Consider the following 26,033-nt stretch of genomic DNA (forward strand, 5'->3'; position numbering starts at 1 on the left):
TGGTAGAATCCTGCCTGCTACATGGCATGGAAGGCTCAAACACGGGCCTGGGATACTCTTCACAGGTATTTCACACTTTCAAACTGCATCACTTCCCAGCAGACCTATGCACATACTTATCAGGAAAGACGTCGAAGCCAAAAGGAATCTTGGATTAAGTTCATAACTAACATCTCTTCTACCACCAGTTCCAAAGTTAATATGGGACAAGATTCGGAAGTTCATTGGGCAATATACTTCTGCCTTCTTTTGATCTTGTTCTCCAATGGCCAAGAAGTTGCTGATGGTCAGAGCATTGTCGATACTCTCGGCACTAAGACTCGGGTAGAGCAATCACTACTTTCCTTTGGGTCATTATCTCTATGAGTATAATCGGCCTTTTACACTGGTAGAACTCAAGCTTACTCTTCATCATTCTGGCAGTACATCGGTCAACCTGATAATTCTCAATATGAGATGCTGCACCATTTATCTCCTGTCACTCTTGCTATTTTTCTGATTGTTTTTAACTGAATCTGGCAGTAGAATGTTTTTGTTGATTCTTGGCCCTGAGCTACTGTCCTCCCTTTTTCTAAGCCTGGGAATGATCTCAAGAAACATTGAAACTATCGTCCAATTGCTTTGACGAGCTGTCTCAGCAAGATCTTAAAGAGAATGGTTACTGATCATCTTGTTTGGCTCCTTGAATCGAAAATCCTCCACTAGCCCAACAAATGTAGGTTGTAACGACAATGCTCCACTGTGGACCACCCGATTCAATTGAAACATTGAACAGAGAAGCCTTTCTCAAACAACAACGTATTATGTCAGTATTCCTTAAGCTTGAGAAACTTACCATACTAAGTGGAGGTACGGCATTTTGCGAAACCTCCACTCATATGGAATGCATAGCCATCTACCCATTTTTATTAAAACATTTTAATGGACTGGCAGTTCCAAGTTCATGTGGGTTCGACATTTTCCTCTTCTTTCCTACAGGAACTTATAGTTCTTCAAGGGTGTGTTTTGAGTGTCACAATTTTCAGTATAAAGCTTAATGCCATAACTGAACAACTCCCCCTACAGTTGCAAACGGTCTTATGTCGATGACTTCCACATCTTGTGTCAGTCATCGAGCATGAAGTTTATTAAGCAGCAGCTACAGACCACCCTTAATCATTTACTGAAGTAGACCACAGCAAATGGTTTTACCTTTTTTCTCTCTAAAACCGTTTGCATGCACTTTTGCCACCAACAGAGTATTCACCCTGATCCTGAACTTCCACACATCAAGCAGCTGTGCATCAAGTGCACTGAACATTCTCGGTGCCATCCCTTCCACCTCTTGGAGTGTAGATTGATGTTCTATGCCGAAAATCTATTGTGCCCTCATTAACATGAAACTGGATTATGGATCTCTGGTCTATGGCTCTGCCAGGACCTCGGTCGTGAAGATGTTGGATCCTATTTATCATCGGGGCTTCAGCTCTGCAAGTAACTTTTTGTACTTCTCCAGTCCAGAATTTGTACACTGAGTATCATGAACCTCCTATACACATCTGCCGTTTGCAACTATCTGTATTGTACACTTCAAAACTTTGATCCTTACCACAGCATTCTACCTGGGGTTGTGTTTTAATTCTTCAGTGGGCCATGCTTTTTCAGAATAGATACTCTGTCATCGTTCTTTTTGGCCTTCGTATCCAGAAGAAGTTGGCTGAATTTGGTCTATACTTGGATAATATTTCTGTATCCACTGGTCAGCTCATTCCACCATGGCTTATTACCATCCCCAGAGGTGATGCTTCTTTGAGTCATCTGAAGAAGGTGTATACTCCCGATTGGAAGTACTGTACTGTCTTCTATTTGACAAACATCTTTCAAACCATCCTTCCATTTCTATTTATATGGATGCTTCGAAGTCAGGTGACTCTGTAGGCCTTGCCAAGGTTTTTTGTGGTTTGATAGTTGCACACAAAATTTCCTCTACAGATTCTGTGTTCACAACCGAATTAACTGTACGCCATTTGGAGTGAGCAACATGATAACAAGCCTTTCCAGATCAAACCTTCTTTTACTCTTTGGCCATATTGCTTCCATAAGGATTGGAAGGAGGACGTTGTCCTGGCTAGGCATTGGTCACAGTTTTTAACTCGTCCTTTTCTTTTATCTGGGACTGAAACACCAATGTGTGGTCTGTGTGACACTTGAGTCACAATGGATTACATTTTATTATCGTTCCGTCGTTACGACCGTAAGCACCTACCCCATTTTAGTCATATTTTTACCATGATAGTGTCATTAGCGATGATGACGGTTGTCCACCTCAATTGTGTTTTTAAAATTTTGAGGGCCATTGTCCATCTTAATTCTATTGAAGTTTTAAATTCGAAAACTGAGCTTTGTTTCGTTTTAACATGATTCTTTTTTACATATTTTAATAAATTGTTGCAGATAGACCAGTAGCATTGCGCCAAACAACCAACCAATCCATGCCATAACGCCCTTTTTTATAGTAAGACTCCTGTCTCTTTTATGCTGTTTCACCTTGTTGGTCATCATATTTGTGTAATGAACAAACAAATCTTATAAATGTTTTAATTTTATTTTTTTGCCGCTGAACTTAATATTTACAACAACACTAAATATTTGCAGAACAGCTTTATAGGTTATTCCTCTGACAATCTACAAAATTTCACAAAACTGCTCTAAAATACTGGAGCACCTCCAATCATAAATAAGGAAAATAACGCCAACTATAAAATTGGATGTCCCGAAAATTGCTAGAAGTTTAAGAAAAATGTTCTTAATAAATTAGTAATTCTACCCCATCCTCTTTGTTGTTGATATGACTGAAACTTCGAATTAGCATCCTTTACATAAAAATTGAATTAAGTTTTATAAATAAGTTTCATATTTCTTAAATTATCTGCTTCTATATATATATATATATATATTTTACTACCACATTACTGTTATGTTAATTATTCATTATTGGAATTATTCATTATTTTTATTTTAATCTCTAATGTTTGAAAGCATTATTGCCATCATACAGAGTGAAAACACCAATTTGTAAGGCTCGAAGATATTACAAACGTTTTGCATACTTTCAACCTTTTAGATGTTTTATTTAAAACTCGATTGGACATTGGTTTGGAGCAAAGTCCACGTGTGTTTTTCCTGGACAGAGAAAAAATAAGCCACAGTAACTATCAAGTCTCTCTCAGGAAAGGCTCTGTATTCTGTAAGAGTGTTTATGCTTATATTCAGGTCAGTGATATTACATTCTTTCTAATGATATAATAAAATCCTTGAGCTTTATAGCCATTTATTCAGTATGCTCTTGTAAGGAATAAGCTTTTGATTATTGTTAATTCAACATCGACAATTTATTGAACTGCGTAGTGAATATACTTAAAAAAGAAAATATATATATTTATTTTTGAATTTCATAAAAGTAGGGAATTGGTTTTGAGGGTCATAATATGAAAAATATTAAAATTAAGAGGTATTTTGAGCTATTATGTTATCGTAAACTAAAGTTTAATAGCATTTTATAAAAACAGTATTTCAGGTTTAGTCCTCTTCTTCAAATATATTTCACCATTGCCGATCGCATTTAGTTTGATTGGTATGATTACAGATTAAGGCAAAACCGCAATTTTCATTTAATAAGCTTCTGTGAAGAATGGGAAAGTCAATCTTAGATCACAGTTAATTGTAAAGTGTGGTTGGAAGCTCAAGAAGTTTTGACTTTTGCAAACGGTGAACCCTTCATCATGAAACTCAACAACTTTAAAAACGTAAAAACAAATATAACGAAAAAATGAATTTTAAAGGCTGCATCCGCTTTCAACGTTTTATTAATGTAAGCTTATTGTTTGGTAACAACCATTTTTTTAAGAGTTGTATGTTATTTCATTGATATGTAAGATCGCATTTTCCCGGAGTATTCATTTATTTTTTTTAATTATTTCATTTAGGGACATATAATATGGTAAAATTAAAAATTATATTAAAAGCTTTTGATAAGAAGCGCCTTCTACCAAATAATTTATTTTACTTGGAAAGCTTCTCTATTAGGACATTGCCAAAACTTTCACTTGTAAAGAAGAGTTTATGCACCATTATTGAACATAGATTTTGCATTAGGGAAGAGATCCACTTTATTTTGTCTCTGTGATGCCAGTTAGTTAATATCTGAATATAACTAATTGAATTGAATTTTATTTGCAAATAATATAATTTTTAGCTCATTCATGTGTAACAGTCTAGTTCTGTAATACCTTTTCTTCATAAGGTACACAAAAATAAAGTATTACAAATAATAAATACATTGTAATTATCTATATTGCAACTTTAGGAACAAGTGCGAGACAAGCTAACACCCATTATAATAGAAGTCGCCACTGAGTTGAGAGACTTGGAACCTTCCAGAAAAATGTTGAAGCCAATCCTTAATGAAGACCTACCACGAATATTAATGGAACAAGTATTATATAACAGATATCAAATTGCTTTTGTTATTAACTTACTAGCAGTAGGTTACGAAATCATGCAACTAATTGTTAACAGGTTTAGAGTTTCCGATAGTTATATTTTTGAAAGCATTGTATGTTTCTCCAACATTTGTTTTTTCAAAATCTTAGCCAAATTTAGTGAAAAACTTACCATAAAGTATACTGATATTTAATAAACTCGATTAGATTCACAGAATATATACAGAGTCGATCAATTACACTGATCATGCTTATGATTGCAAAATGAATATAATGGCTCGATATAGTCACGTCTTAGTTAAAATGATAAAGAATTTTTCTAGCTTAACAGTAGTGATCAGTAAACTCTTTACGGCCCGGCATGGCCAAGTGTGTTAAGGCGTTCGACTCGTCATCCGAGGGTCGCGGGTTCGAATCCCGCTCGTACCAAACATGCGCGCACGTTCAGCCATGTGGGGCGTTATAATGGGACGGTCAATCCTACTATTCGTTGAAAAAAGAGTAGCCCAAGAGTGGGCGGTGGGTGGCGATGACTAGCTGCCTTCCCTCTAGTCTTACATTGTTAAATTAGGGACGGCTAGCGCAGATAACCCTCGAGTAGCTTTGCGCCAAATTCAAAACAAACAAACAAGTCCTTCAAACTTGAAATTTAAGGTTGTAGATGCTTAGAAATTTACCAGTATTTTTATTAGGTAAATTAGTAGGTTTACTTCAACTATCTCCCCTTTTTAAGTGAATTTTTGTTGTTGTGTTTTTAATCAAGAATTAAAAACATTAATTACGTAAGGCGTAATTATTCAATATATAAGATGTTGATTTTCTTTGTTCTGTTTTAATTTTGTGCTATCGTAATTTAATTATCGTAATATTTGATACTAAGTCATTGTATTTATCCTTAATGTATTTATATCTTTAATTAGTTAAAATATAACGCACTGCATGGGATCACTACTTTTCAGGTTAACATTCAGAAGAACTGTGGAAAAGACAATATGTGTATTCCCGACCTGACTGTGGAAATGAAAGCGTATGTTCTAGATTTATAAGACCACGAAAATACGATTTTATATTAGTTTTTATGTTCATGTATATTAGAAAAATAGGTGTTTGTGTGAAATTTGTAAATACCTACTTTTTGTGTTACAGCTTGTTGCGGAAAAAGTGTACTGTTTACACTAATTTATTGTCCGTAGCTTATTTTATAGGTTTTTGCATGTTAAATTCATCGTTTGTTATTCTTATTACTTTATTCTTGAAATAAACCTTTAAACAATACTACTCAAGATAATCTAAGTATTATTTATTCACATATAAGTCTGGGAATGTAGTAATACTTTAAAAAAGCGCACTTCAATAGAAATGTGTGTACGTGATAACATATTTAATATCCGCTAGGAATATGGACGAATATTTGATTGGAAGCAGAAAGAAACTTGAACTTACTGTCAATATTACCAATCGTGGAGAAGATGCATTTGAATCTATGTTATATCTAGAAACTCCACAAGACTTTAGTTATGTTAACATCAACAAGACAAGCGCTGTAAGTTGTGATTAATGTACAATTATTAAACAGCTTCTTTTAACCAGGCATGAGTTATTATAAAGCACATATTTCTGATAAAAATAACAATATCTTTAATAGTTTTATTAATCAACAAACTCAAAAATTTATCCTTTGTTCTGTCTAAATGAAAAATCTTTTTTTTTTAAAGTCTTTGCTGCTATTAACAATAAAAACCTTTTGCAATGCAGTAACCTTTCAGCATACATACAGTAAGTTATTTTGAGCTTTTTCTTCTGTTCTTCAATAATGAATAATAACAAACAGACATAAATAAAGTATTACTATTATTAAATTGTCGTGCAATAAAACTATGCTACTCTAACCGATACTCAGGAAGTAATTTTTCGATTTTTAGAACAATTTACAATTTGTTAATCATTATATATTATATAATGAACTAGGTTATTCAGATTTTACTACCATTTTTAAGAGTAATCTAATAGTGATATATAGGAATGTTCAAAAGTGTTCCCTGTGCCCTTAACGCACTTTCTGGAAAGTAACATTTTTACATATAATAAATTTAGACTGTGAGGACCTTATTAAATAGATATATATAAAATAATAAGTTATTTTACGGAAACTTTAAAGAGCTCAAATTTTCCCTTAATAGAGCATAACTGTTAGCTGTTTTCCATATTTACGTACTCCTGAAGTCAATAACATCGTCTGTGATATCGGAAACCCCTTCCCTGCTGGACATGAGGTAAAGTATATATTTGTATCAAACCGACATTGGCTTCAACATAACACTCTGATTTCTAAAATATTTTATAAACAGAGAAAACACAGATTTCTATAAGTCAAAATTAAGTTTAATTTTGACACCATGAATGTTTTATATAAGTTTATTTTCAAAGCTTGATTTTGTTTGTTCTAACTAGTTATCTGAAACGCTTTTATTTTAAATTGAATTATTAATTTTAAAATATTGGCATTTGGTAATTTATATGAGATTATATATATATATATATATCATATATATAAGATTATAGTTGTGCAATTTTGTCCTTAGCTAAACAAACTAAACTTTTCAATTCTAGCTCATATTTTCTGTGATTCTAAAACCAGCTAGAGTTGCTTCTAGAATTCCGTATTTCCATTTTAAAATGAAAGTTAATAGGTAAGTTCAAACTTGAAAAATGTTATTATGTTACAAGTTCGTTTCTCTAGGTGTATCAGTGTTTCATTAAGAGTAGTATCAACGTTATTATTAATTTTTATCTATATCCATTTGTAAGCAGCAACTATGTTTCCAGTCAGTGAAAAGTCGCTATATATTACCATATAGAAGCTAAGTTGTTTGTTTTTTAATATCCCCCCACTGTCACAGCGGTATGTTCGCAGACTCACACCGCTAGAAACCAGCTTTCTGTACCCGTGGTTGGCAGAACCCAGATAGTCCATAGTGTAGCTTTGTGCTTAATTCTAAATAATCCCATCTATTCAATATTTTAATTTTTTGAACAAACTTTTCAAAAATTTGCTTTAACTGCATAATATGCCTAATAATCAGTTGTAACCTTACAAAAACTGTTGAGTGTTGATAACGAATTTTATATATTTATGTGTATATATTCTCCTTATGCGACAGTACCAACTCAGAAAACTTTACACTTGGAGACAACCAGCGTATCTTTGAACTTCCAGTAACTTTCAAAATAAAAATGGACTTACACGGGTAAGGATAAGTTTCGTACTCACGTAAAAACATTATTTTTAAACGAAGGAATATTAACCTAACAAAATATCACTATTGAGTAGACGTAAAGATATAAATTAAAATTTAACTTATAAGCTAAAAATAGGTTTTTGATATTTTCAGAATTTTTGCAAAATGCTATCTACGTATAATCGTCCCTAATTTTGTACTAATAGGATACATAGAAGGTAGATAGTCAATTATAATTAGATAGTCTATTATACTATATCCATGAATTCAAAGTGCCGAGCGCTTTATCGTCAACGGAACGCGAACTGTGAACATTTAATTCAAAGACTGGACACACTAATCACGTCAAGGCCCTGTCAAGACTAATAAAGATAGGACCTTGCACTGTTCTTTATTTCTGACGATGTGCTACACTCATGTCTGTTATTCATGATATGTTCCTAAAATTGATTTCACAAAAGATTCAAAGATAAAACATAAATAAGATCTGAATCAGTTCTTAACAAGCTATCTCTGATTCAACGACAAAAAAATAAAACTGTTTGGGAATCCTAAGAGTAAGGTATATAACTATGTAGGGTATGATCAAGGGATTATTTTGCTGTTTAGTGTTAGGATGAATCATTTTATGAATCCTTTATATTAATCTAGACATATTCCTATCACAATAAACTACTACAGTTAATTATTTTTATCTTTATTTTTATATTGTACCTAATGGTTTATAGTAAAGAAGCTTTTGACTTTGAAATTGGCAAGAAAATAAATTTTTTGTATGGAAAAGTAATAAATGTATCTATGTAGAAGGTAACTGCGTATGCATGAAACCATAAATGTGTTTGAAGAACTCCGTATGAAAAATCTGAAATATATTGATAATAATGTCAAATGATAAAAGATGTATATTTCGTTGATTATACTTTTATAGTATAACAAAAAGAACTTCTTGTTAATAGAGATATATTTTTTCACTGCAGTAAGGAATATTTTTTGCATGAATTGGAATAACAATGAACTATTGGTCTAACTAGAAGTCCGTGTTGGCGTAAAACAAATAGGAAAAGGCAGACGTTTTATTGACGTTTTCTACATTTGTAGTTATTAGTTAGTTGATGTCATAAACTTACTTATATTTCTTTTATAAATTTAAACTTGTTCACGTAATAATGTTGTTGTTTTTTTCCAAAACGTTGAGACATTTATAGAGATATTTTTTTCAATTATCGTAAAAACTTAGATCCATACTTTGCACAAAATAAATCAAGTCTGTTGAAGTAGGCCTATATTTTTTTTCGTTATAGAATTTCAATTCCAGAAAGAATCACATATAACAAGTCCACCATTCTACCTGAAAATCAGATTCAGGCAGAAGACGAAATCGGACCAGAAGTGGTCCATGTGTACGAAGTAAGTAGGTAATAGTTATGCTTCACAGCGCTTTGATGACATCGGTTCTCAGTAATTATTAACACTTTCTGGGAAATAAAGAACAACAAAATGTCTTCATAAAGCGTAGAAAGAGAGAAATGACATTTTGTTACTTCTTTTGCTATTATCATTTTTGTCGAAAAATAGAACATATTATAGTTACAGTGATTTATTTACATCAAATTATGATGCTCAACAAGTTTGTTTGGCACACAGTTTCTGTAAAACTCAGAAATTTCCTATAATTCTTAGAAACTATCCACTTGTTCTATATCATGAAACACTTTGTTGTTGTTTTTGTTTGTTTTTTGAAAGGAGTTGGGAGTAAGGTGTTTTAAGTTCAGGTTTATAAGTAAAAAGTAGGAGATTGGGATATATGAAAGACATGAAGAGGATTTAATGGATAGTTTGGCTAGTCAGTAGAAACCTGAAAAACAATGCACTGACGAAAAACATTAAATTACAAAAATTTAATTTGTTCGAGTATTTCATACATTTGCAACCAGAACTCTCTATAATTAGACTCTTTGCAGAAAAGTATTTTTAAAACGTATTAAAGAATTCACTATAATTATTTTATGTGCATTTGTATACGAAGGCGTTTAATTAATTCTCATATTTTTAAAGTGTATGAGTTGTTTTGATACTTAGTGAAAGTTTATAGATATAACAAAATCTCTTGGGAGTGTTGCTTGTTTACTTCTATGTGTGTCAGTTTTTCTAAAACAAAATACTTTGAACAAAGTAGTTAAAGTATTACAGTTATTTCGATATGCTAAAATAATGTTTGTATATATATATATATATGTGTGTGTGTGTCATTGACTACAGTAGTACTTAACAGTACAGATCATTATGAAACAAAATAATGGCAATAAAAATCACCGGTTAAAACCATTTTTAGCATGTCTGAACATTAACAATGACTATTTCACACTGAAAAAACTAAAGCTGGTTGTATTTCTAAGCCGTCTAAATCACTTTCTACGTGTTTATGGAGTGGATTAAATTTCACTGTTTGAACATTTTTTTAAGTAAGTAATTTTTTCCAGACAAGACAAAATGACGAACCTTATCATTGTACTTCTTTCGCAGAACTTCTACACCTGGAGTCGCAGTTATTCCTGTCTTGTACCAAAATTATACTAGTATTACTTTGGGCATATAATTAAACTTAAGGGTAGGTTGGTAGGGATTTTGATGAGTAAAACTGAATGGCTTATATGCACACCCAACTCTTGTCATTGCTGGCGCGCAAAAACATAGCTAATGGAAAGGAAACAAACAAGTATAATAAAAAATAATGATTTATACAAATAGAAATCGACATATATGTAATCTACTAGCTGTATTGATATAAGTAGGAATATGAAATTGTAACGAAAACTGGAGATCATTGGTTATTCATATAATTGCCATAACAAGTATGCAAAATATATTAAATGCTGAAAAGTGATACTGGTTGGATATATTTTAAGATAAAGATTGAAAATCGTTTTAAAAACTATTCAGCTAATATCACTTTCCTGGTTCTGTAGTTTTTATTGCAGCATTTATTCTGTTTTGGATACTTATAGCAATTCTACAAATAATCAGAGATTCCTACTTTCTGTTTTGTTTTGTTGTTTTTTTCGTTTTATTTTTTCAATTTGTATATTTCCATGGAATGAACACAACATCTCTCAACTTTCAGTGTAGCCATATCCCTGATAGCTATAACTTTTACAAGATTTAAAACCACAAATCACAAATTTATAAAACTTAATCTTTACTATTGGCCTACAGATAAGCTAACAAAGATGCCAAAGTAGAGATTAAATTTTATACATTTGTGATTGCAAGTTCAATTTTTTTCATTACTTCTTGTAGCAGAATCCCTACTTCATCTTAAACATTTATAATTTTACAATACACTTTTTGTCTACTTTTCATGTTATACCTGTATAAAGTATGTAATTTACCTTGAGAAACTGTCACGTGTTTATCCTTTGGATTCAAAAGATATTTAAGTGCACGATATGCTTACCAGTTTTAGTATACCCGTTTATATATGGATTTTTATTGGAATATCAAAAGCAGATACCCACATACCAGTCAAGTAAGCTAGAGAAATATTCTAGCAATATTCCGAGCTGGCTAGGCACTAACCATGTTGACATGATCAGGTAGTAGATGAAAAAGTTCTTGTCTTAGAAATATTAGCGATCTTTTAAAGTATTATTAGTACATTTGCACGTAATATATTGTAACCAATACTTTGAATGGTCGATTTTTCTCTTAAATAATCTATTGGGTGGTTTTTTGGCGTGTGAATTATTTAGAATCTTTGTAGCTTCCTACTACAAAGTACTACCGCACTTAAAATAGAAAGTTTTAATGCTACAAAAGTATGGCAACAAGAAAGTCAAAACTACAGTTTTGAAATTCTTGTTTCAGTACTTTTGTACTGAAATTATAATTAGCTGAGCTTCGTATATATCGATTCCTACTTTTCTTTATAAAATTAAAGCTCCCAAGTGGTACAGCGGTATATATGTCTGTGGACTTAAAAAGCTAGAAACTGTGTTTCGATGCCCGTGGTGGTTAGAGCACAGATAGTCTATCATGTAACTTTGTGCTTAATGTACTTAACTTGAAACAAGTAAATACAATTGTTGTTGTTGTTGTTTCATTATATTTGTATACTAGCAGAAGTACCCCCCTCCCTGCACGGAACTTAAAATTCTTCATTACTGAAAGGTTGTTTTAGGACATGAAAAGCTGCTTTGTTATATGCAATTGTAAGAAATCGCCAATAAAAAATTTAAAACAAAATGTGATACCACATGTACTCAACAAACCTTCTTGCCAAATTTGGTGGAGATCCAACAATAGTTGTGCCAAATAACGCGAAAATGCAAAAACGTCGATAAAAATTCACAAAACGTAAGGTGTAAAACTGAAAATCTGAATATACACTCGCATTGACCTAATGAATTTTCATACCAATTTTTTTGAAGATGCATTTAAACTGCGAAATAGTTACATGAGCATACAACAGACATAACTTATATTGATATACATATATAATAAAATATAAATTCTCTTTTAACTCTCTGTTCACTGTTATGACTTAGTAATATATGATATGAAAGCTCATTACATAACTAGATAAGCCGCTAAGCAAGCAGTCAGGTAGAAAGATAACAGTTAAGCACATAGACACGTAGAAGAATAGTTAAACAGACAGGTGGTTACAGGAATAATAGGTAAGAAGGAATCAATCCTACGTAGTAAAGAAACACAGACCAATGATTTAATATAAATTTAACAAAATAAACAATATATGAGATTTAATTACACAGTTGATTATTTCACGAATAAATAATGTTACAGACATTGATAAACATGTAATTCCTACTCGTAGATCATTAACAAAGGCCCGAGTACCATTCAACAGGCAGAAGTTCATATTCTTTGGCCAGCCTATACACTGTATGGTAGACACTTGCTCTATTTAGTGGATCAGCCCAAGGTCAAGGGTAAAGCTCACTGTCAAGACGTACCAGAGGTCAACACTCTTTTTTTAAAGGTTAGTGCACTGTTTAAATATTCTCTTTTTATATTGGCATTGTGTGAATAAAATGGTCCTGCAAAGGGTTAAATTGTTCTGCATATAATAGTGAAACTGTATAGTCCTAAATATTCTAAAATTGCAACACTGAACTGACTCTTATTTCTTTAATAACATTTTATATAAATAATCGTCGCTGTACATACATGCTTTAATGTTCGTGTATTAGTGGATATTCATCACTTCATATTCCTGTTAAATTGTGGTATATAAAAAAAGAAAAATCCACTCCAGGTCCGGTGTCGGAATTGGTGAAGACATCTGCTTTACCGTATATATATTTGTTTTTAATTTTGTACCTTAATGCCTCCTCAATTCTTCATTTTGATCAGTATTTGCCAAAGAGGACAGCATATCAACTTGAATTTCTTATTATGTGAACTGTTGTCTATTAAAGTGAACATTTTGTATTTCAAAAAACTACCTGAACTTTCTAGTACAATTTATCCAATTTACTAATGGCGTACATGTAGGCTTTTACAAATTTCTTATCAGACAGAGCATGCTGCCTTTTTAATTTCTTGTCTCCTCTATCACTCTATGATTAATCTTTTGTAATACTAAAAAGCATCCATGGACTTCACAATATTGTAAACTAAAGCCCATATATAATTAAACAACAGCAGTTTTAATTTACATATATGAGAAATATTGTACATTAGGTAGCTTATATATATACTTGGATGTATACATAAATAAATAAATTGTGTTTGATTCAAGTACCAGTATTTCTCAAAAACTGTGTTTTATCTGAAATAGGAAGGATATCATCTTGCCTTAAGCTGAATTTGCAACATAACAATGTTTAGAGCCAAAATAAAAAATTAAGCCGGCCATTATTATTCATATATCTATCAAGCTTTATTTTAAACTTACTCATATTTACTGCCTTCCACAACATCCGATAGCAAGCCATTCCATAAGTCAGCCACCATGTTTAAAGAAAAAACATTATTAGCTGGAAACGGTTTCTACCTTGCCCAAATCTATATTTATATTCCCAAGTTATATAATTCTGGCTGTTAAGTATGAAAAATATTGATGCATAAACATTTTCAAGTCCTTTTACTATCATAAACACTTCAATCAGATCCGGGCTTGGCATGGGTTAAGCATTCGAGTCGTAATCTGAGGGTCGCGGGTTCGAATCCCCGTCGCACCAAACATGCTTGCCCTTTCATCCGTGGGGGCGTTATAATGTGACGGTAAATACCACCGTTGGCGGTGGGTGGTGATGACTAGCTGCTAAATTAGGGATGGCTAGCGCAGATAGCCCTTGAGTAGCTTTGCGCGAAATTCAAAAACAAATCAATCAGATCCCCTCTAACTTTACTTTTTTGATGAGAAAATTTTATGGATCGTAATCTCTCCTCAGATGACAACCCTTCTAACCCATACGTCATTTTAGTAACTCTCCTCTGAACCTTTTCCAACAATTCAATGTCTTTCTTAAGGTAAGGAACCTAAGACTAAACACCAGATTCTAAACGTGGTCTGACCGGTGGCCTGTACAATGAAATCATAACTTTTTTAGACTTATATTCAATATTTCTGTAAATACAACCTAAAATCCTATTTCCGATACCGCTTGCAACAGCTAACTTATTTGGATGGCTTTTGAGACTGATCAACTATTACACCAAGACCATTTTTTCATTACACTGTTAAGGTTATTCCCATCCAAATTATGCTTATAATTCAAAGTGTGATAACCCACGTGCAGTTTCTTGCATTTATCTTGATTGAAACACATCTACCATATATTTGCCCAACTCACTAAATGATCTAAATCCTTTTGTAAAGTAGCAACATTCTCTTCACGGCCAACAAAACACAAGACCTTAATATTATCAGCAAATTTAAGTAATTTATTGAGAATTCCTCCATTTATGTCATTAATATAAATAAAAAAGAGCGATGGTCCTAAAACTGAACCTTGAAGTACACCATTTGCAACATAAGCTATTTGATCACTGATAGAAAATACAGAACAGAACTAAGTAGATCTATAAGTAAACTTTTGTGTTAAAAATTGTAAATAGTTATTTATTGCAACAATGTTGCAACATTACTAGACTTATATGTAATGCACCTTTCCTCTATATCGTGAATAAAAAATTTGAATTCAGATATGTTTAAGCAAGTTTTCTTCCCTTCCCTGTAATACATTTTATGCAGTATATAAAATATACTTCGTGCATAAAATATCATTTTATTACAATTTATAAATAAGCAGAAAGAGGAGTAATAGAATAACTAGTTTCTATCCACAGAAAGTTTCTTTAACAATTTTATTCATTTTTTCTAGACAACATAGCCTAATTATTATTACATTACCTTTACTTTTTTTTTTATCTAAAACCGTCACTGAAATTCTTCCTCGCCTGAGCTCTTAAGCTACAAAAAGGTCTCAGATAATATCGTAACTTATAAAATAATTAAACAGCATTTTTTGCATGAGTTTAATACAAATTTAAACAAATCAATGGCTTTCCCAACAGTTAGAATATGTTTTTCGTGCAGTGGTGTATTGACTTCTTTTTTCCAGGTTGAACGATTTTCAACGAACTTGAAACTGTAAAGTATCATTTACACATAAAAGGTACTGCTTTTAAGTAGTGAACACTAGTTACGCTATAAAAACTTGGATTTTATGCAATACTGATAAATGAAATTTAGAGTCTCTAAATATAAATTTCATTGTTTTTAAACCTCATAGAAATTTCTCTACTTGTAAATAAACACTGCTGCTCCTACTCGTTCTCTGTACACAAATCCGTGTAAAACGAACATTCCCTTCACCAGTTCCTGCACCACTGTTTGGTGGATGATTGATTTTTTTTTCCTGTTTAGCCTTTATTTTGCAATTCTAATTTTGTATGTTACAAATCACAGAAAGTGTCGAGGAAAAGCATGGAGAGTGAAGCGTTGTTACAAAACTCGGAGGCAGATAATGTAATAAATATAACGCATCTGGAGGAAGAAAATTTGTCAAAAGAAAGAAACAAAAGACAACAAGATGTTGCAGATGCCTTCTTGAATGATGTGGTAATGTGTGTTTATTAAGCTGATTTCTTGTTAAGTTTTTACCTAAGTATATAATGTTCAAGTATTTACAATTATTATAGTGTGAATAGCATACAATCTAACTAAATATTTTTGCCTAAAAGTAAAAGGTATGATGACCTTTCACAGTAGAGCACGCTCCGATTTCGAATGAAATGTTTCTGGGGCACTAATATACACTGTATGCTTGACCAACCTGTTCTCATTAGCGAAACGTTATTCACAAAATGTTTTAACACTGTCCACAAACATTACTACAATAACTTTTTTTTCTGCTTTTACCATCATCCTTAGTATGGAGTGGTATATTCACTGAATATCGCCATTGTCACATTGTAACTTCCTGGCTTAACTTATGCAAGAACATTTGGTTTCTTTTCTTTACCAATTTTTTTTACTTATATTTTATGTTACTAAATATAAAGAAACATTAACTGAACACCTTGTAACAAACTATGTTCTAAATGAATTTAAAATATCTTTTTACAATTACAAGGAATACAGAGTTGAAATCATTACACAATAAATGTTTATTAGTACCAGAAACTTGTCCTAAAACAAAAACAAAAAACAGACTCAGTATGCATGGTTGGAACTTATATACACACACATAATTATTTGCATACCAATAATGCTATCCAGACTTAAACTATTCAGAGTTACAAAACGTCTGTCCAGTACTTTATTATTTCCTTGTGTTATAATATATTTTGTTTTTTTCAGTTTCAGTAGTTTCTCTGATACATAATTCTGTTTTAAATTCTACCGGTTTTATCAACTTAGTGTTATTCCATTTTATAACATGAAATATTTATGCCTCATTTTCAGTTAATAACGATTCATTTATTTTATATTTTTCTACCGCGTGTTTGTTCCTTGATCATGAATTTTAAATTTCTTTCCGTTTTGACCGCAGTTATATGGAATTTTATAAATCTCACGTTTTACTATTTATTTTCTTCTATCTGGTCTAATCGTGAGACTATTTAATTTACAGCCTAGAACAAATGGTAACCAAATTCTCAAGTTGTCTAATTTATATTTTCCTCCTAACCTTGTACATGGTAATATTCTTAAATCAATGACATGTTTATGATGTAATTTATAAGTAATTTCAGGTTTATATCCTCCCTATCTGGCTACGTGTTTTAATAAATTTCACTCTGCTCTTACACCACAATTATAAGTACATATTTTTAACGCTTTAAACACAATTATGAAAAAGGCAGACAGTTTTTGTGTCCATGGGTGGCATGATTTGTTGTGGGATGGCATCACCACAGAAAATTATTTTCTATAAACCTAAGTTGAGAGTCATCCATTGTAACATTTGATAGTCATATCTAAATATGTTAGTGGGATAGTGGTAACTTTTCGGATTCATAACGCTAAAAACCTGGGTTTCATTCCCCACGATGTACAAATCAGATAACCCCATATAGCTTTGCTATAAGAAAACATACACATCTAATAAAATAGCTGACACTCTTTTTCTATCTCAGTTTAAATCTGGTTGTAGAACTAATCAAATTAAGGTATTTTCACATTCTAATAATGTCCCAGCGTTATTCCGCTACACTAAAACGTGTCCACATACCTGAATCACAATAAACCATTTAATCTCAGATATATTAAACAGCTTAATTCAAAATTGAACATATAATAATTCTCTTAAGAGAGTAGACAAGAGAGACCCTATCGCTAAATCTTTAATCTGTTTTTTTTTTAAATTATTTTCTACCTTAAAATATGCATTTAACAAACACTCATGAGCTTTAAGATGTCATTCACCTCTAGCAGAGAAAATTTCTTACTCCTCAGTTTTCCAAGCAATCCAGTGCCTCCTTAGCTGGAATATTGGTAAACAGTGACACGATGTCAAAACAGACTAATTTATCACTTAATTCTGTACTTATTTCCGAGATTTTGTTAACAAAATCAAACCAATTTTCTACTGTATATTTATGACAGCTCATTAACAACAAACATTTTCGACAAATAAATTTTGGGAAAAGATAAATATTTATAGACTGGAATAACTAGATTGATAAAACAGGTATAATTTGAAATTGCGTCAAACATAATAAAAGCTACTCAAATTGAAAAAAAAACAAAACAAAACAAGTATCTTATCTAACAAGGAAATTAGTCCATGTCTAGAAATAATAAAGTCTTGGACAGATGTTTATAACTTTGGATAGTTTAAGCGTAGATGGCGTTATTAGTATGTAAACAATTATGAAGGTTGATCGATTGATTATTTGGCGTGAGCGGTTTTTAGTAATGTAAGTCTGTAGACATACCGCTGTGCCACTGGTAGACTAATTATAAAAATTTATAAATTCCATCCTTGCGTTTCACGTAAGTACCGAAGATGATGTTACAGTACACCAAAACATAAGTACTTTTTTAGGTGAAAGGAAGTAAGTCCATGTTTTTAATAACTATTTATTGTGTAATGATTTTAAAATTGTATTCATTTTAATTGTAAATATACTATGTTATTTTATCTTTTCGTACCTTACTCAATAGGAGTGTCGGTGAGTGACCTTAAGATGTTAAAAATTAATACTGATGCCATCGACGGTTACTTCTAATGCTACATTACTGGATTTGTACATTATTTGCCCAAGCTTAATTTTGTTTAGAAAACGCATAACTTAAGTTATACTTTCGTACGATAAAATTAAACCTTTCAAACAATTCAAAGATATCTGCACATCTCCACTTCTTAAATTCTACCATAGACCTACCTATTTTTTCTAACTGCCGAAAGCAGTTGCTTCGTCATATGTAATAATGAGTAAATAGAAAAAGCAGCAAAGCATTTCGGGACTGATGAGAAAGCGTTACTTAAACGATATTTCACTAGTGAAATCAAGGTTGGATAGATACAAAAAAGATATAGATTATACAAGTTTTACGCTTCACCTACTTAAGAGCTTAGCTTCGTATGTTGTGCTTATTTTGTTGTTTTCTTATCGTTTCTTGACGAAACCTGTAGTGATTGATTAACAATCATTAATCTATGGTTTAAATGTCAAAAGTTTGTGAGGCATTAGAAATCGATAGATTGTTTAACTCTAGGGTTGTTTTACTATTCTACAGTTACGCGGTACACATTAGCCTGTCTAAAAGTGAAACATATTTACTCATCGAATTTGTATAAAAGTCAGTGTGTGTCATGTGACATTTGATTTCTCAGAAAAGAAGTCCTAAAAGTCAAAATGCAGTTATCCAGATAGAATACTTCGATTATTGTCTACCCATTAAGAGTTTAGTGACAAGGAGGTCGTCAAACCTTGTAAATGTGGTGAGAATTGGTGTAATAAACCTAAAATAAAGACGTAGTGTGGAATCACTTAGCCTAGAGCTAAGTGTATAACATTTATCATGAGAGTAAACTATCAATTCGATTTTAACCTTAAATCTTTTCTGAGTAACGCTATTTTCTGTTATATCGCCAATATTTTAAATAAATACAATCCTCTCTAATTAATGAAGAATTTAGATTAAGAAATGTATATAAGTATATAATACTACTGTCTGTTGTATGTACATGTAATCTTTCGCAAGGTGTGAATAAATCTTCATCAAAACTGGTATGGAGATTCATTAGTCCATGCGGGGGTACGTACACATTTTTCGTTTTCCGGTTTTTATGGGCGTTTTTTGTTTTTTGTTTTACCACCGTTTCACCTCCTGTTGACGGATATTCACCAAATTTGATATAAATGTTTTTTGAGTCCATGCAGAAATACGTGGAGACTTACGGTTTCACATTATGTGTTTTGCCGTTTTAATGGGCGTTTTTGCATGTTTTGTTTTACAATTACATATAAGAGAAGCAACTTTTCAATGCCCTAAGATAATCTTTCATTAATCGTGAAATAACGTAACTACCGTCCAGGAAATGTGTACTCCAGCTGGTCAGCAAATATATTTCTAGTTTTGTTGTCCATACAATTAACTTCACATTTTCAATAAATAACTAACAACAAATTAAATTATACCGTTGCTGCTAAATAATATGTCATAACGGCCGTTTTTCAAACGTAGTGGCACCAAAACGCACTGACTTTTCTATATGTTAGAAGTTGTTAATCTAAATTATTTTTCCAATAATTATTCTGTGGCACAGTGATATGTCTGCTGACTTATACTACTAGAAACCAGGTTTCGATACTCGAGGTGAGCAGAACACAGACAACCCTTTATATAGCTCTGTACGTACTAACAAGATATGAATGCGCCTCAACTTCATTTCTTGTTTTGATTAGCCCGCACAAGAATTTACCAGCGTTTGACTGCTTCAACTGCACTTTTTTGCCTCTTTATAGGTCAATCTTGATTTCTCAAAATTTATTTATTTCATTTTGCTGTGAAATATGAGGTTAGGATATGTTATGGGGATGAGAGCGTTAGTATTTGTCCCCCCAATTTTTACAGGCTATACTCTAGTATTTAATTACCACAATTTCGAGTTACGTAAGTTCTCGCAGGCTGAGGCTAGGTCGATAATGAAGAAGGTTATTCAAATAAATCTTGCGCATGTGTGATGGTAGGGTATTAATCGGTGTAAATGTTGCTATTACACATCCATTTGCACACTTTGCTCCCAGAACAGATATTAGAGCTATCTGCGTAGTCAACTGTTATTGAATTATGTAGGTATGTGCGGCTAACTGTGTGATTTGAAGAAACAGTTGCAATAACCTGGATACCATAAGTGTGATTCAGTTTATTTTATTTATAACATTTAGTTTTTGAAACCTCTTCAAGAACGTCTATAGGTGTTTACTGTATTATTTATAGATATCTCTGAGGCCTGAAAAAATATTTTATTTGATTTTGAATTTTGCACAGAGCTAGACGAGAGCTAAAGGGAAGGCAGCTAGTCATAACTACCCACCACCAATAGTGGGATTAACCATCATTATAAAATACCCTCTTGGTTGAAAGGGCAAGCATTTTTGGTGCGACGGGGATTCCAACCCGTGACCCTCAGACTACAAGTCAAGCGCCCTAACCCTCTGCTCCTAAAAGAAAAGCGTGAGAAAACCTAAAATAAATATTCGAAGTAAAAGAAGATTGCATCATATTTTGAGATCAGGTCGTAATTACTATAACTTGAATATTGGGCGCTATATTCCAGTTTACAACAAAAGATTTTAAACTCCAGCAAACATTTTCCGAGTGTTAGCTTCCATTAATATTTCATAACTACTTTATTCTTGTGAAATGAAATTTAAGTTTTTAAGTATCTAGATGTATATTAACAAAAATGTTAACTTCTAGCTGTGTATTTTTAATGGATGAATTGTTTGTTTTATTTTATAATTAATCACAACGTTACACAATGGCCTATCTGTTGAACACGGGTATCGAAACCCAGTTTTTAGTAGTGTGAATTCGCAGACATACCGCTGGGGTGAGGAAGAATTAACCTTCATTTTAGATATCATAACGTTATAGTGCAGCTGTTAAGTGTAAATCCAATATTTAAGGTTTAATTTTATGCTTTCTGTAGAAATGTGGTCCAAACATGTGTACCCGTATATATTGCACTTTATTTAACCTGAACGAAAATGATCAAGTTCTATTCACTATACGCTCCCGACTGTGGGTGTCAACGATTGAAGAGGTAAATTTTCTCTTTTTTAACCTCAGTTTGGATTATTTTTTTCAGACTCTTCTAATAAAAATCTAATTCCAAAAAAATTTATAACAGATATTTTCAACAAACTGTCGTATAAATGAAAAGCAATAAATTAATGTCTAAAAGATTATTTTCTTGTTATGTAGTTTACTACTTTAGTATTACATAATTAACTCCAATTTATAAAAATGAAGTATAGAAAAACAATTACAGCAATTCATCTTCGTCAGTTGGAAGCCTTTTAGTATTTACAAGTGCAACTTATAAGATGGTAATTTCTTATCATAGTGCCTAAAGGTCTAAATATTATAAATCTGATAATGAAGTCAAGTGAGTAAAAGTAAGGATACAAAAATCTATAAACATAGATTACTATTTCTCATAGAAATGTTTCCCTTTTTATGTTTCTTTGTTTTCAGTACAGTGGAACTTTTTCAATACCATGAAATAGTTATACTACCATTCCCTCTTTACTTCTAAAAAAAAACCACCTTTTGAAAGCGCTCCTAATTATGTGGTTTTTATCAAATTGTATTAAAACTTAGTTTATATGTTTTACTAACTTCATAAATGAAATACAGTTACATGGTTTTTTTGTAAAACATTTTAAATTAACTTTAATTTAGAAAATTTGCTTCTGGATAACAAATGTTTAACTAATGAAATGCTGAAATTGTTACATGTAATTAAAAATAGTTTTCCGTTAGATCGGACTGAGCCACGTACAAGTGTCATCCAAACTGGTAACTCGTGTTCTGGAACTGCCTTATGATGTTAGACCCGTTTCTGTTGCTCATAAAGTTTATATGGTGAGAAAATTTTCAAAGATAGCTATATATAGTTAACATATAGCATACGTTAATTATTTTCATTGACACATATTAACGTCCAATTTTCTGATTTTCTTTTTTTTTTGTATTAAAATCGGGAATTGTTTCATTTTACAGTAATATTTCAAAAAAATTAAATTTCAATTGGTACCTAATTACCACAAAGTAATGTAGTTGTGTGTTATAAAACTATTAGATTTGAGAAAATTGATGGTCAGTTTAACGTTCTTTGCTGTATTCGGTGAAGTTCTGTATTTGATAACGATTGTTGTATGGAAATAAACTCGTACATAAATTTTTTATTAAGCAATTAATATCTGTGAATTAATCAAATAAATTTCATGTTTATTTTCCTAGGTTACAACTAAAGTACATCCAGATTATGTCAAACAACAGAAAGTTTTTCTCAGGTGGATAATTATTGCAATTCCTGGAGGTCTATTGCTTCTTTCCTTGCTAGTTTGGAGTCTTATGAAGGTATTTTTAGTTTTCAAGCTAGTTTCTAAAACACTAAATTTAAAATCGATGACCAATTTTATAAAGCGCGATCGTATTATAGATATAATTTTGAGATTATGTTTTAACTTGTAACAATGAGATAACAGTTCTATTTGGAAACTAGGCTAGTACTGGCCCAAAAATAGCGTCTGCCATTTTATATGGATTATGAACTTTACTATATTTAAATAACCTTTTGAGAATTAAATTAACTACTTTTGCACCATTTGAATTTTGATTATCAAAATATGTTTAGGTAAAGTTAGGACAAATGTTTTCTGTTGTTTTTCACATAAAAAGAAAAATCGTAATTACCATACTCGGATCACCAAAGGAAAATATATACGCTGGTTTAAGAGAAACTTGCTTTTGGAGTTTTGAAAGCTTTACATGAAAACGCTCATTGTAGGATTTTTATCAGCGTATTTTTTTTCATTAATTTGTAATAAAACTTTTTTTTCATCTATAAACATTATCAATGTAAGTAACTAATTTTAAATTTTCTTTTTTTCAGAAACAACGCACTTGTTCGGTTTCATTTAGTTCAACCATAATAATTTGCTTTCAGAGCAATAAGAAACAAATAAAATAGAACCACGATTTTTATAATGTGAACACCTTTTCTAACCTGGTAAATCATGACTGTAAATAATTATTATACTCACCACAAAACATAAGCATTAGACTGTTATCCAGTAACAAAAGGCTTATACGAACCAAACGCGTGATCGATAGTGTGTTTGAAATACTGTTATGCGCTTTTTCTTCGAGAAAAACCTAAGGGACTGAATACATAATGTAGTGCCAACAAACATGATGGGTCTAATACTAATGTCTTATGACAAATATAATCAATTTATCCGTAATTTTGTTATGTGTTACAATGTTTGTCCCAAAGATAGCTTCTCGAAAACAGTCTTTTAGAGAAATAAAATATATGTTATTTCTTAACTTTACTGCTTTTCGTAGGTGGGTTTCTTTGAGAGAAAGCGTCCACCAGAAAAGCAGCCACTTCACAGTTCAGATGATGAAAACGGTTACGTTTATAATGGTGGAGATGAAACATTATGATCGAACACAAGATATACCAAAGAATTCCAGTGCAAGTGAGTGGCAACATCTCACTAAAGTTGATTCCAAGACCTAATAGGAAACCTATAACATTTAGAAATATTTGTAGCTATTCATGAACTATCGGGGTATGTGTGTGTAATCGAAATACAGTGTGTTTTGAAAGTAATACTTACTTACATACATCTTTGTTTGTAATATACCTGAATGTCATACAATTTTTGTACAATGTTTAAACTGGAATGAGCTTCACAAATAGTATTTTATTTTTGTATAAACTCTTTTTGCTCAGGAAATAACATCATGAGAAGGTATAAAAAATTTAGGATGCGGCAAGCAGAAGTAGACACGTAAAATTCCTGCTCTACAGAAGTTGATGTCAGTTTTTATATATTTTTAAATAGTATAGCCCATTAATTATCTTAGGATGTCAGATATCAATGTTTTTTAATCACTTCGTTTTGGAATTTGTTTGTTTTAGATCAGATTTTGACTTCATTATCCAGTAACATCAACTGATTACGATACACCATCTTAATACAAAAGTGGTAACCCAGTGACATTAACATTAAAATCATAAAATGTTTAACATACGTCGTTATTGGTTTGTCAAATAATAATTGCATCATACGTAAGTTTTGAAGATTTTGGTATCCTCTCATTACTCCTGTCATTTTCCACAAATATCTGACTTTTTTTTTTTTCACTGTTATATAACTAAACTAGCATCACCTTTTTCATCTGTCATAAATGTCGAACCAGTTAATGGATACATATCAAAATACCAATTCCTATGAAAGAACGTCTATTTAGTTAAATCAATAACACCTTATGTTTCCGCTTTGCAATTTTGATAATTTATAAAATTAATCGGTGAAGAAGTTGTGCACTCCAGTACTGTTAGATCAGTATTAAACTACTTAAGTAATACAGTTCGGTTAGATGGATATCAAACGTTTGAAAAAGCTACTCCAGTGCAATGATATGAGTATACGTAATGTTGAAGACCAGCTAATTGAAAATGACTTCTTAAAAATCCCTTTGATTCATAACTTCAGTCAAGTAAATGTGGAACTATAGATGTTTTTTAATTTGTCATTTTATGTTAAAATTTAATTTCGTAAATATGTTTTCATAAAAAAATTTTGATGTATGATTTCATTCAATGAAGTAAACGTTAAATACTTAGGAAGTCATATTTAAATTTAGTTTACAAAGTAATATTAATTTAGATGATTAGTAAAAGCTGCTAAAATGAGTTGTACGAAGATTTATTAGTACAAAATAAGTCCTGAAAATATTTTAAAATTAGCTATGTTACCTACAGTGCCAAACTGATTGTGTATTTCATAAAAACTCTGTTGAACAACACTAAATAAATTATTATTGTATTTTTATCTCTCGTTAACCCTCGCTCTACAATATAGATTATCTCAATGCTGTGATTAATCGTGAGCAACATATGTGTGTTAAGTCAACTAGAATTTATTATATTAACAGGTAAAAGTATGTCGTGGAAGCAATCGTAATACTGTTACATAAACATGGTTTGTATTTTTTGTTCTATTTTTTGGAATGAATAATGGGCTATGTATGATCTTCCCACCACGGGGAGAGAAACCCTTTTTTAAAAAAGTCTAACATAACAATTCGATAAATCAAAATTGAGCAGTTACGAAGGTTATTACAAATGGTATGAATAATTTGTCCTTTGTTACACAATTGTGTGGAACATGTTTGGTTTTTTCCTCAATCATGATGTTTTACACGTAATATTATAAAACTTTACTTTATATCATTAATTTAGTAATTCTTCTTCAAAAATATTAAAGTACTTAGGATATGTTTTCAAATAAAACTTGTCCAATTCGTGCAATAGTTGCCAAATATTATGTATAAACTTGTGTATTTATTTTATTAAATGTGTTTTAGAAGTATTTTGATGAATATGAACTTTGTTTGTTTTTTTTTGTGCTGGTGCACTAAATACCATCAGTATGTTCAAAACGTGTTTGTTTTGTTTTCTTCATGTGGTAATGACTGTAGATCTTAAATTAGTTCGCTCAGTTAAATTTTGCTATACGTGGAAATCGAGCTTCGACATAAACAAATCTCATGCAACTCACGTTTATTCAACGGATATAGATG

The 26,033-nt window shown here is 31.5% G+C and overlaps 1 protein-coding gene across 1 annotated transcript in view; it reads left to right on the plus strand.

The window, feature by feature from the left end:
- The window catches only part of LOC143252963 (integrin alpha-PS2-like), a 107,513-nt gene extending 81,691 nt beyond the window's left edge, over positions 1-25,822 (plus strand). The window contains exons 17-30 of the mRNA XM_076505916.1: positions 3,104-3,252; positions 4,346-4,474; positions 5,441-5,508; positions 5,877-6,024; positions 6,662-6,754; positions 7,092-7,171; positions 7,643-7,729; positions 9,022-9,127; positions 12,555-12,719; positions 15,657-15,809; positions 21,358-21,471; positions 22,194-22,295; positions 22,674-22,793; positions 23,784-25,822. Of these exons, the coding sequence (XP_076362031.1) occupies positions 3,104-3,252; positions 4,346-4,474; positions 5,441-5,508; positions 5,877-6,024; positions 6,662-6,754; positions 7,092-7,171; positions 7,643-7,729; positions 9,022-9,127; positions 12,555-12,719; positions 15,657-15,809; positions 21,358-21,471; positions 22,194-22,295; positions 22,674-22,793; positions 23,784-23,885 (1,616 nt within the window). The 3' untranslated portion in view covers positions 23,886-25,822. The remainder of the gene's footprint in view (positions 1-3,103; positions 3,253-4,345; positions 4,475-5,440; positions 5,509-5,876; positions 6,025-6,661; positions 6,755-7,091; positions 7,172-7,642; positions 7,730-9,021; positions 9,128-12,554; positions 12,720-15,656; positions 15,810-21,357; positions 21,472-22,193; positions 22,296-22,673; positions 22,794-23,783) is intronic.
- The last annotated feature ends 211 nt before the right edge of the window (positions 25,823-26,033 follow it).

This window comes from Tachypleus tridentatus, chromosome 6, assembly GCF_004210375.1.
Source record: "Tachypleus tridentatus isolate NWPU-2018 chromosome 6, ASM421037v1, whole genome shotgun sequence".
Classification (NCBI taxonomy): Eukaryota; Metazoa; Arthropoda; class Merostomata; order Xiphosura; family Limulidae; genus Tachypleus; species Tachypleus tridentatus.